At 42.9% G+C, this 12,832-nt stretch overlaps 2 protein-coding genes across 26 annotated transcripts in view; one reads left to right on the plus strand and one right to left on the minus strand.

Moving 5' to 3' along the window:
* Positions 1 to 12,832, minus strand: part of RAD51B (RAD51 paralog B) — a 400,405-nt gene that overhangs the window by 90,145 nt on the left and 297,428 nt on the right. The gene's annotated exons all lie outside the window — the stretch shown is intronic.
* LOC309534852 (uncharacterized protein) overlaps positions 1 to 12,832 on the plus strand; it is a 250,741-nt gene that overhangs the window by 85,791 nt on the left and 152,118 nt on the right. For 10 of the 12 annotated variants that reach the window (XR_014220875.1, XR_014220878.1, XR_014220879.1 and 7 more), the window contains one exon: positions 2,668 to 2,855. Coding sequence is in view for 1 of the 12 variants with exons in the window: in XM_082227316.1 (XP_082083442.1) it covers positions 1,454 to 1,486; positions 2,442 to 2,535; positions 2,668 to 2,831 (291 nt within the window). In the remaining 11 variants the exon portion in view is untranslated. Of the gene's footprint in view, positions 1 to 995; positions 1,487 to 2,441; positions 2,536 to 2,667; positions 2,856 to 12,832 lie in introns of those variants that run through there. The other 2 variants (XM_082227316.1, XR_014220887.1) reach the window with 2 other exon arrangements.

Consider the following 12,832-nt stretch of genomic DNA (forward strand, 5'->3'; position numbering starts at 1 on the left):
GGAGGACAGCCAGCCTGGGCTAGGGCTTGGTGGGGCCACTGTGGAGCTTCCATTGGCGGCTGATGTGATGGTGGAGGATGATGAGGCCAGCAGTGAAGTGGCCCAGGCGGCGGCCTTCACCTCCGGGGAGCAGGAGGACAAAGGGGTGGAAACGCCTGCATGGGGCGGCATCTGCAGTGAGGCACCACCTGGTCCTTGTCTCCATCTCCGTGTTCCTTGAAGAGGTGCACTGGGCAGTGCGCGCCACACTTGGCCAGCTCCTGCAGGCTCCCGGCTTCCGAGGTGCCCAGTTCCTGCGAGTGCGCCAGCCCACTCTCCAAAACTTCCCATCCAGCCCCCAACAAGTGTGAGGGACAGTGAGCTGGCCCCTTTTAAAAAGTTTGAGGACCCCTGGATTAGATTGTCCTTAGGGTCCTTTCCAACTCTACAGTTCTGTGATTCTAAGTAACTAGGTCAGCATAAGGAGTGAGCAGTTTGTTTTTAATCTGATTTCTCTTTTTTATTCTTAATAAAAATTCATATAATTTGGCTGTTGGGTGCTGAAGTGTGGTTTTGCAAAACACTACGGTTCGGATAATATCCCACATACCTAGCCACTGGGCATATGCCACTAGGGCAAAAAAGGAGGTTTCATCGGGAAAAGAGCAGGCTGCGTGGAATCCTAGGATGGGAGAGGCAGCTGGATGCCAGCCCTGTTGTCCTGAGTAAACTGAGAGGAATCTGGCTAGGAAACACAGAGTGCATTGTCTCGGGAGCCTGGGTTTTAGTATTTTACAGTTCTGTCTCATCTATGAGCTATAAGTGTGAAAGGGAGTGGTGGTGGCAGTGAGTAGCTGGCCGGAGGCAGCTGGCCAACCCTACAGGGCAGTTTTGCAGCAGTTGCACCAGGAAGGGCATAAGTAGACTCTCCTAGCCTTTCCCCTTCCATTACAGAACAAAGGCTTGCTCTTGGTCTGCAGCTTGAACCTGGGTTGGACCTCCTGCTGATCAGCAGCAGGAGAACCTGGGGAGGAAGGCAGCAGCTGCAGTCTCCTCTCCTGCAACCCGCATATGACGTGCAGCCTGGGTCTATTATATTTTGCTTGGGAGGGATGAGAAAGTTTTGAATTTTTATATCTTATTAAGTTTTTTTGTTTCAGGGAAGGTTGAGTACACTGACAGAGGAATAAGAATGTATTTCTATGCTGATAGTTCCACCCTTGGGAACTTGAGCTCTTAAATCATCTGCTTAAATATGCATGTGTGCATTTCTCTTATGTTTTTACCACATGCAAAGGTTGGAAAAATAATCTGTGTCTTAAATAAGAGGGGGGAAATGGAACAAAAACAAACAGCAAGCAAAAGAGAAAAAAGAGAGGACATGCACAGTGAGAAGAATGTCAAGAGTTAATCCCTGGTGTAATACACTGGAGGGTAAATTCATGTTGTCAGAGGAACAGTTCATGCAAGATTTATGTGTCCCCCCCACCCTCCGGTGAACTTTAAGGTAAACCTCAGCCGGCGACTGCTGCATTCCTCATAAACCCCTAGCACAGCCCGCTGCTGCTTTTCCAAACTGCTTTCTCATTATTCAATAACACATTTTTCCACAGCATTCTACTCTTGTTAATACTTGCTTGCTGCAATTTTTTTTTTAGTTCTGCAGTAAAAACACCTGTGTTTTATTAAGACTCAAAAATTGTGTTCCGCCTCCTTATTTTGACTGAAGTGGCTGCTGCAGAATCCAAAAAGAAAGGCGCTTAAAAGAAGAATGGGCCATCAGAGAAACTGAAACACGAAAGCATGGTTTTGTGTGGGGCTGGGGTAACTATGGCCTTGTGTAATGCTTGCTGCCATATCACAAAGTGAAGCTTGGGTGAATGAATGTGATCTTGCAACAGAAGGAAAAGCAGGGATGGGGCTAGCAAACTGCAAGTTGACTACGGCCTGGTTTCCACATTATGGCAAGTCAAAATATGGCTTACAACAGGTGTGCAGAACCTTTGGCCCTTCGGAGGTTGCTGAACTACAATTTCCATCATTCTTGGCCATGGGCTATGCTGGCTGGAGCTGATGGGAGTTGTAGTTCAGCAACATATGCAGGGTCAAAGATTCCTCATTCCCTGCTTACCAGGCCTACTCAAATGTGTGGGTTCCCATAGAGGCCCCTATAGCTGATTTGTTTATTTGTCTCTTTTTTTTACTTGTACTGAAACTGGGACTCATGTTTAAACTCTCTGGGAGCCTGCATGCTTGTGTAGTCCCAGTAAACCACCAATTTGGCTTACTGTGACATGAGAACCAGCTCAGTGAAAGGAAATCTGTGGTGATGTGGGACAGGTGAGAAAGGAGGGCAAGGCCTCAGAGGCTGTGGAGTCATTGCGACATTTTAGTAAAAGTGAGCTCTGAGAGAAAGAATGCAAAAGTGCTTAAGGCTGATGACCTAATCTTTGCCTTCTTAGTACAAAGAGTCAGATGGGTGCAAGACACAGAAAGACGTGATCCCTGTGCTGTCAGATCTGTTCAAATCAAACAACCGCATGTACCCAGAATCAGGTACATAGTGCTGCTCCACCCATTTGGGTCACAGAAGGGGGAAATTGCAGAATCAGCACCGGCTACATCAGCAGCACCAATCAAGGTACAACATTTCTCATAAAAGTCACAACGAACCTTTTCTGTTTTCAGGGAAATACGCCTCCTGTAGCAGCAAACAGAAGCAGGAGAAAGTCTTGGGCAGATGCCGCCTTAGTGCTGGAGTGCAGGAAGGTTGGCAAATGACTCAAGGCATGAAGGAGCCCCTACAAGAATCGAAAACCTATCATCTCCAGTTCCTTTACCGCTTAATGGATGTAGGTAACAGAAAGTTTTAAAAGGTAATAAAAACCTTGGTGGCTTGAATGTTTTGTTAATTCTGTTCTGAGTTGTATCAGAATTGCAGGGTAGTATTGGCACCTAGTTTTTGGCAGTTGTTCTCCTCTCCACCTTTAGAACTATTGTCTTCAGGCTACAAAGCACATATGATGGTGTTCATGATAGTCACCTCTTACTAATTTCTATGTGACATTCTTTTACTCATATCTATAGGTGTTCTACAAAAAAAAGAAATTTACCTTGTAAAAGAAAGTTATGCCAAAGGGCTCATATTCCAAAACTGCAAAAAGGGGATGAACAAAAATGAGCAAAATCAGCTTTGATGGGATTTACCAGCAGAGTATATAGTAGCATAACTCAGAGAGGTTTCAGCTTAAGGGACATGGAACTCATCTGTTAGAACCATTTATACATGTATGTGTCTGAAGACTAAAATCACAGTGCTCAATACATGTAAACAATGTTCAAACCTACTTCAGTGTGACTGTGTATAAACCTGACTTGCACTTACAGAACTTCACTCATTGTCAAAGCTGTAATTTGCATTTGCTTGTATACTGTGGTTTGGAACCATTATATGTCAGACTTGAAGAATATGCGCAAATTAAGGTAATCACATGCTATCACCACTAATTTACATACAAATGTAAACATCCAAACTCATGAAATATGTTGGGCCCTGTTATTATGGAGGGTAAACAGCAATGACTCGCCTGTTATTTACACAGCCACCCAAACAGGGCATTTTCTTCCACTGTCACCCAGCTGGGCAACACAGCAAGGGGTATAGAAGTCAGTGTCTAACCTATGTTCCGAAATGGGCTCATAATCATGCTTCATAGGTGGCCTGGCCACCTGGATTATGACTCGACAGTAATAGGGGGTTTGTCATTGCTGATGTTGTGGTTGTTGAGCCATGTGGCATTCTTTTTTCCTTTTTTAAAAAAGGCGGGGGGGGGGATGGAGCAACTTAGGCGTTCTTTTCTCAGAACTATGAACATTTTTCTTCCCACTACTGAAATGACTCTAGCTACAGATGATTCTTTCCTCCTCAAAGAACTAGCTATGAAAGAGGAAAGCTTGTTGTATTACAGGTGGCGACCATTTTGCATGCGTCCAATTGACACGACTGCCGACGTGCAAGTCCTTTTGGATCCAGAAGAGGGCAGAATGGGGGACGTAACAGGGCAGAGCGGGCTTATGCGTGCTCTGCCAAAGCGTGTGGGGGCCAGGAGTGGAACCCCCATTCAAAATGGTTGCTACCTGTACTCCATTTTATTTTGTTGTATGTAATCACTTTTATGGCAGATTTGCAAGAAGTGTCAAGTGCTGTAAAGCATATTGTACTGACCTTGAGGATAAAATCATCAAGCTGCTATGGAAGGTAATCTGAAGTACAAATCTGAGTGAGCAGCACTCATTTAATTTCACCGTTGCCCCATATTGTCTCAGCACTATCTCTATCATTACACTTGTTTAATGTAGCCAGGATTAGCTTCTGATGAAAATGCCACACAATCAGGGCTGTAGCTGGGGGTGGCGAGTTGGACCCTTGCCCAAAATCTGCTAAAAAATGTCCATAAATCTGCTAAAAATCTGCTAAAAATGCCCATAAATATGTCTGCTTCATCCTCTTGATCGCCGGAGCCTATGTACCATGCACCTATATGGAAATCTCCATGCGTGCATGCACACAGCAGACCTAACCAAAGCGTAGCGTTTTGGAGAGGCCAGTCAGCTGCAGCAGGAGTTCCATTGGGGGTGTTGCCTTTCGCTTTGAACCCTCTCTTTGCTTGGCTTCCTCTCTGCCTGTCCCCTCCCCAAAAGAAGACCAGGACAGGCCCCCTGTTGAGTAGAAAGGGGGATTGGGGGGCTTTTATCCCCCACCCCCCAGGAGGAGGGGCGCTGCCCTTCCTTCCATGCCGGGGGCCTTCTCCTCTGTCGCAGTGCAGGCTATGAAGGTGCCAACGAGGCGAGTCAGAGGGCGCTGCTTTGCAGAAGCGAGAAGCCACCAAGACACTTTCCTGCTTTCATGGAACTGAACCCCATTTGAACAGGTCAGCTTCCTTCTGAGTAAAAGCATGCATTGGCTTGGGCTAAATAGTCATGCAAATGAAGAGGGTGTGTCAGACTCCAAGCCCTGATCAGGAGAGAAATGATAACACCTGGGCACCATTGAAGTCAATGGATTTGTTAGTGGTGAATTAAATTGTCCCATTCATTTCAATGGGATGTGGGCTGCAATGGGCTTTTGCTGAATTGGGATCATCAAGTGTAAAATTTGGCGAGTGTAATAATGTAAATTGTGAAATGGGACTTTTCTGAAAGGACAAACGGGGTCTAGGCGTTCAGAGAATATAACATCAATACTATGCCAGTTTCAAGCGGCAGAGCTACTTGAAAACATTGGCGCGACTTCCCATTTAGATATGTTGAAATGTATAACCAAGTATGGATTAAGAGATGTTTATCTCAATATCTAAATAGCACTGAGAACATTTCTCACTATGCATCTTGTGAATGTAGTTTCAATAAATTAAAACTCATAAAAAACAACCTAAGATCAAGTATGAGTGAAACCAGACTAACAAATCTAGCAATCTTGTCCATTGAGTATGAACTAACATAAAAAATAGAATCATAGAATCATAGAATCATAGAATCATAGAGTTGGAAGAGACCACAAGGGCCATCGAGTCCAACCCCCTGCCAAGCAGGAAACACCATCAGAGCACTCCTGACATATGGTTGTCAAGCCTCTGCTTAAAGACCTCCAAAGTAGGAGACTCCACCACACTCCTTGGCAGCAAATTCCACTGTCGAACAGCTCTTACTGTCAGGAAGTTCTTCCTAATGTTTAGGTGGAATCTTCTTTCTTGTAGTTTGGATCCATTGCTCCGTGTCCGCTTCTCTGGAGCAGCAGAAAACAACCTTTCTCCCTCCTCTATGTGACATCCTTTTATATATTTGAACATGGCTATCATATCACCCCTTAACCTCCTCTTCTGCAGGCTAAACATGCCCAGCTCCCTTAGCCGTTCCTCATAAGGCATCGTTTCCAGGCCTTTGACCATTTTGGTTGCCCTCCTCTGGACACGTTCCAGTTTGTCAGTGTCCCTCTTGAATTGTGGTGCCCAGAACTGGACACAGTACTCCAGGTGTGGTCTGACCAGAGCAGAATACAGTGGCACTATTACTTCCCTTGATCTAGATGCTATACTCCTATTGATGCAGCCCAGAATTGCATTGGCTTTTTTAGCTGCCGCGTCACACTGTTGGCTCATGTCAAGTTTGTGGTCAACCAAGACTCCTAGATCCTTTTCACATGTACTGCTCTCAAGCCAGGTGTCACCCATCTTGTATTTGTGCCTCTCATTTTTTTTGCCCAAGTGCAATACTTTACATTTCTCCCTGTTAAAATTCATCTTGTTTGTTTTTGCCCAGTTCTCTAATCTGTCAAGGTCGTTTTGAAGTGTGATCCTGTCCTCTGGGGTGTTAGCCACCCCTCCCAGTTTGGTGTCATCTGCAAATTTGATCAGGATGCCCTTGAGTCCATTATCCAAGTCGTTGATAAAGATGTTGAATAAGACCGGGCCCAAGACAGAACCCTGTGGCACCCCACTAGTCACTCTTCTCCAGGATGAAGAGGAACCATTGATGAGCACCCTTTGGGTTCGGTCAGTCAGCCAGTTACAAATCCACTGAGTGGTAGCATAGTCAAGACCGCATTTTACCAGCTTCTTTACAAGAATATCATGGGGCACCTTGTCAAATGCCTTGCTGAAATCAAGGTAGGCTACATCCACTGCGTTCCCTTCATCTACCAGGCTTGTAATTCTGTCAAAAAACGAGATCAGGTTAGTCTGACATGACTTATTTTTCAGAAATCCATGCTGACTATTGGTGATCACAGCATTCCTTTCTAGGTGCTCACAGACTGTTTGCTTAATGATCTGCTCCAGAATCTTCCCTGGTATTGATGTCAGACTGACTGGGCGGTAATTATTTGGGTCCTCTCTTTTCCCCTTTTTGAAAATAGGGACAACATTTGCCCTCCTCTAGTCTGCCGGGACTTCGCCTGTTCTCCAGGAATTCTCAAAGATGACTGCCAGTGGTTCTGAGATCACATCTGCCAGTTCTTTTAATACTCTTGGATGCAGTTCATCTGGCCCTGGAGACTTGAATACATCTAAACTAGCCAAATATTCTTGTACTATCTCCTTAGTTATTCTGGGCTGTGTTTCCTTTGCTGAATCATTTGCTCCAAATTCTTCAGGTCGGGCATTGTTTTCTTTATCGGAGAAGACTGAGGCAAAGAAGGCATTGAGTAGTTCAGCCCTTTCTGTGTCCCCTGTTTGCATTTCACCATCTTCTCCTCTGAGTGACCCCACAGTTTCTTTGTTCTTCCTTTTGCTACGAACATACCCATAAAAGCCTTTTTTGTTGCTTTTAACCTCTCTAGCAAGCCTGAGTTCATTCTGTGCTTTAGCTTTTCTGACTTTGTGTCTACACGTGCTGGCTATTTGTTTGAATTCCTCTTTGGTGGTTTCCCCCCTTTTCCATTTTTTGTACACATCCTTTTTTAATCTTAATTCAGTTAAAAGTTCTTTAGATAGCCACCCTGGCTTCTTTAGGCACCTTCCATGTTTCCGTCTCATTGGTATTGCCTGTCGTTGTGCTTTTATTATCTCCCTCTTAACAAACTCCCAGCCATCATGAACTCCCTTTCCTTTAAGTATTGCTGTCCATGGGATCTCACCCAGCACTTCCCTAAGTTTTATGAAGTCGGCTTTCTTAAAGTCAAGAAATTGAGTCCTAGTATGCTTGGCTGCTCCTTTCCGCTGTATAGTAAACTTCAGAAGAGCATGATCACTCGCGCCTAATGATCCTTCCACATCTACCCCACTAACCAGGTCATCAACATTGGTTAGGACCAGATCTAAAATGGCTGTTCCTCTTGTTGCTTCTCCCACTTTCTGGACAATGAAGTTGTCTGCAAGGCCAGTGAGGAATCTGTTTGACCTTATGCTCTTGGCTGAGTTTGACGTCCAACAAATATCCGGGTAATTGAAGTCCCCCATTACTACTATCTCCCTTCCTTTTGCATGCTTGGCCATCTGTTCCAGGAAGGCATCATCTATGTCCTCCGTTTGGCTTGGGGATCTATAGTAAACTCCCACAATAGACTTTGATGAAATTATTACTGAGTTTTCTTCGATTAAAGGGAGAAAAATAAAGTTATAATCACATTAGACTTCATTGAGGAGATTGCTACTTAAAGCCAGAGTTGGCCTAACTTGACTTTTAATTTTTTCCCCCAAATAACAACTCTTGTGAATAAGAAGTTGTAACTTGTAACTTGTGATTTGTGAATCATAATAGTCTTCTTACTTTATATTAACCAAATAAACACAGATATTGCAAAAGTAATGCCATTTTACATCATATAGTATTATAATGTAAAGTTATTATCATGGAACAATTCAGTATGATATTGTTTGTACATTTCATTTAGGCCTATCTGTGTATTGTTTTTACAACTGAATTACTTTAAAAAACCCTGTCAACTCACATCAAAATGTCATTTTCTTTGCTGAAACCTTTTAAGAAATAATAAATTAAATATTGGATTTTCTGTGAAAGAATTCATTACAAGGTGAACTGCATGAGGAATTGAATGGGTGGGTGGGAGTGGGTTTGAGAAGAGGCGGAAAGAAGAGCTAATCTGTCCGTGGCTAGGGGGCGCAATCTGGACGGTTCTGCCGGGGCAAAGATCACCTGGCTACGGCTCTGCACACAATAGCAAAAAAACAATTTCTAGGTGATGGGGTACAATGATATAAATTAGCTAGTTACAGTGAAGGGGGAGGTAAAGACAAATGCCCAAGAGGAGGAACAATATGATCTTGTCCAGACAAGGCCAATCCTTCAAAAGCTTGTTCCTCTTGCAAAAATACCAGGAAGTAGAGTGCAAACAGGGATAGAGTACCAGATGAGGTATGGACTGTTCATGCAGAAATCAACAGCAAATGACAAACAAACAAAAACTCCACCACTCAACCCCCCCCCCCACTACTCTGCTTATTTGTATGCACTATAAAGTATGCAGCTCAGCAACAATAGCAATGGCACATAATTCTTGCAAGCAAAAGTTGTTCCCATGCCTACCAGGTATAAGTAATGAATCAGTCACTACATTAAAAAAAAAAGTTAGTAGGTTAGGAAATAAGCATAATCACCTATAATTTAGACATGCCTAAAACAGGACACACAAAAAGTCACAAAACTGCAGTTTAAGAGAGCCACTAATTTGTTATCGAAAGCCTTTTCGGCATCTATAAAGATTAAGGCGGCAGGGATATCAATTTTAAGGTCCAGATATTCGATTATATTAACTACGTGTCTTACATTATCTTTTGTTTGTCTACCGGGCAGGAATCCGGCTTGGTCTTTATGGATCGCTCTATTAAGATATTTCTTTAATCTATATGCCATTATTCCTGCGAAAATCTTGTAATCCATGTTAAGCAAAGAAATTGGTCTGTAGTTTTTTATATTAAGTGTATCTGAATCTGCTTTGGGTATTAATGTGATATGCGCCTCTCCCCACGAGTCGGGTATTTCCCCTCCTTGGAGGATGTTGTTAATTACGTCGCAGAGTACCGGAATTAGAAGTTCGTCTAAGGTTCTGTAATATTTTTGAGAAAGGCCATCTGGGCCAGGGGCCTTCCCGGGTTTCATCTTCTTAATTGCATCTCTAACCTCATCTATGGTTACCGGCTCATTTAGAACTGTCTTTTCTTCGTCTGATAGCTGCGCCCCTTCGTTCCTATCCAAATACCTTCCTATCTCAACTGTATCCTCATCCTCTTTCTTCTTGTACAGGGTTTCGTAATATTGAAGGAACTTTCCCTTGATCTCACTGGGGTCCTCTATTAATTGGTCTTCAAATTTAATTTTGTTAATCACCTTTTGTTTTTTTTTCTTCCTCAATTGCCATGCTAGCAGCTTACCGGTTTTATTTGCTGATTCAAAATACCTTTGTTTCATCGATTTTATTCCCCACTCTATTTCCTGGTTCAGCAATGATGAGTATTGAGTTTGTAGTAATTTACAAATTTGTTTGAGGCTCTCATCGCCAGGATTTATTGTTAATTTATCCTCTACTTCTTTTAATTGTTTGATTAGTTCTTCCTTCTTTGCCTCTCTCAGGTTTTTCCTATATTTATTCTGTTGAATCAGAAAACCTCTAAGGACTGCTTTACTGGCATCCCAGACCACATTAATTTTAGTTCCTTTGTACAAGTTATGATCAAAGTATTCCTTCAAGATGTTCTTTGCCCTGCCAATAATCTCATCCTGTTCCATTAGGTAATCGTTCATTCTCCATCTGTATGTACCTGATGGGATACTCTTTATTTCCAAAAAGATTGAGCTGTGGTCCGATAACGTTCTGGGCTCTATTATGCATCTCCGCGCTCTTAACAAAAGGTCTCTGGAGACCCAGATCTGGTCTATTCTACCCCAGCTCTGGTGTACTCCAGAGAAGTGTGTGAACTGTTTTCCTGTTGGGTTTTTGTGTCTCCAGACATCGATTAGGTCTAGATTTTCTTGAAGATCATCAAAAGTTTTGGGGAGTTTCCCCTGTTTCCCTTTCCTTCTCTTTTCACTTCTATCTATTTCGGGTTCAGGGACTCCATTCATATCACCTAATAAAATTAATTTATAGTTTTCTAACTCTAGTAATGTTTGTTCTAATTTTTTAAAGAACTCAGTTTTGTTTGTATTGGGGGCATAGACCGACACCACATTAAGCCTTTCCCCTTGGTGGGTGATTTGGATCCTCATTAAATGTATGGAAAGGGTAGGAATAAGAGGGCCATTCCTAGAAGGCATCAGAGCGATCTATTCAAACCAAAGGGCGAAACTTATCATCAATAGTAGTTTAACAGACTCATTCACGATTACAAAAGGTACAAGACAGGGATGCCCATTATCACCTTTGTTATTTATTATGGTCCTGGAAGTCATATTGAATAAGATTAGAGGAACACCAGAAATAAGAGGGATTAAGGTAGGCAAAAAAGAATATAAAGTCAAAGCTTATGCTGACGACCTAGTAATATCAATAGAAGAACCTCTAGAAACAATAAATACAATTATGGGACTAATGGAGGAATTTGGGAAGCTATCGGGGTTTAGATTAAATAAAACAAAAACAAAAATGTTGGTAAAGAACCTAGACGAACAATCAAAAAATAAAATCGAGGCGGAATCTGGGATAAAAATATCAAAAAAGGTTAAATATTTGGGTATTTGGGTCTCAACTAAAAATATAAATTTGGTGGAGGACAATTACAGCAGAATTTGGAAAGAATGTAAAAGAGATCTAGATAGTTGGAGCAGATTACACTTGTCGTGGGAGGGGAGAATGGCGGCCATTAAGATGAACATCCTCCCAAAAATGGTATTCTTATTTCAAAACATTCCAGTAATCAGGGGCACGACAATGTTCAAGGACTGGCAGAGGACCCTCTCTAGGTTTATCTGGCAGGGCAAAAGGGCCAGAATTAAATATAAATTGCTCACTGATAAAAGAGACAGAGGTGGGTTTGCGGTCCCGAATCTTCAATTATATTATGAGGCCGCGTGTTTATGCTGGGTCAAGGAATGGATAGTCTTGGACAACACCGACCTGTTGGACTTAGAGGGTTTCAATGCTAGGTTTGGGTGGCATGCTTACCTGTGGCAAGATAAGGGGAGAGTGCATAAAAGTTTTTCTAATCACATCATAAGAGGGGCATTGCTAGAGGTGTGGAATAGATGTAAGAATTTGGTAGAAAAATCACACCACCACCCTGCACAAATAAACTCCGTAGCCAAGACTCTCATCTCCAGAACCAAACGCCTGGCTGACAAAGACCACTTGACAACTGAGTTACAGAATCTCTCAAATGTGTTAATCGCCAATGGATACCAGAAAAACAGGGTTACGAAGCTAATCCAAAAAGAAACACCCCCCAAAAACCAAGACACAGAAGAAAACAATGGCATGGCCCTCCTTCCTTATATCAAGGGCACTACAGACAAAATCAGCAAAATCCTCCATAAACACAATATCAAAACAGCCTTCTGCACCAACCAAAAAATAGCCAATATCCTCAGAAACCCAAAAGACAAAATCCAGCTGGAAAACCAAGGGGTCTATGAAATACCCTGCAAAGTCTGCCCAGCCACGTACATTGGACAAACAAACAGACGAATAAATGCACGTATCGCAGAACACAAGAATGCCGTCAAAAAAGAAGAAAAAACTTCCTCTCTTTTCCAACACATGAAAGAAACAGGACACGAAATTAATTTTGCAGATTCCAAATTGCTCTTTAACATGGAACATCACCACAAGAGAATAATCATGGAAGCCATCGAGATAGAGAAACACCCTCACAACATGAACAAGCGTGACGACACGTCCCGCCTGCCAGACATCTGGAAATTAGCCCTCCCCACAAAAACCGACACCAGAACCAGAGGCACACAGAACGCCGTCACCAATCAACCACACCAGACCCAAACCCAGACCCTCTCCACAGACATATTACAGACTCCATCCAGTAGCCAAACTATAGTGGCACCTCCGGATGCTGCACCCCCCTGCAATCCCTACACAGATCTGGCTGGCACAAGGCACAAAACCATAGCTCGCCCCTATACACGAAGCCAAGCCAGAGCACAACTAAATGCAGCACAGCCATCTTCTCAGAAAAACTCTTCACAAGCTCAAGAGGTCAAGACACGAAAGCTTTAGCAACTAATCTACACTTAATGACCCACCCAGGGATATTCTGAATACCACTCATGAAATCACCCAAGATATCCCTCAAGTAATTAAGGAACAAAAGAAGAAAAGGCACACTAATCTAGGAACTTCCTCTTTGCCCAGAACGTTGGAGGCTATACACCACACCCCTCAACAGTA

Source organism: Podarcis vaucheri, assembly GCF_965113315.1.
Source record: "Podarcis vaucheri genome assembly, chromosome: 1".
Classification (NCBI taxonomy): domain Eukaryota; kingdom Metazoa; phylum Chordata; class Lepidosauria; order Squamata; family Lacertidae; genus Podarcis; species Podarcis vaucheri.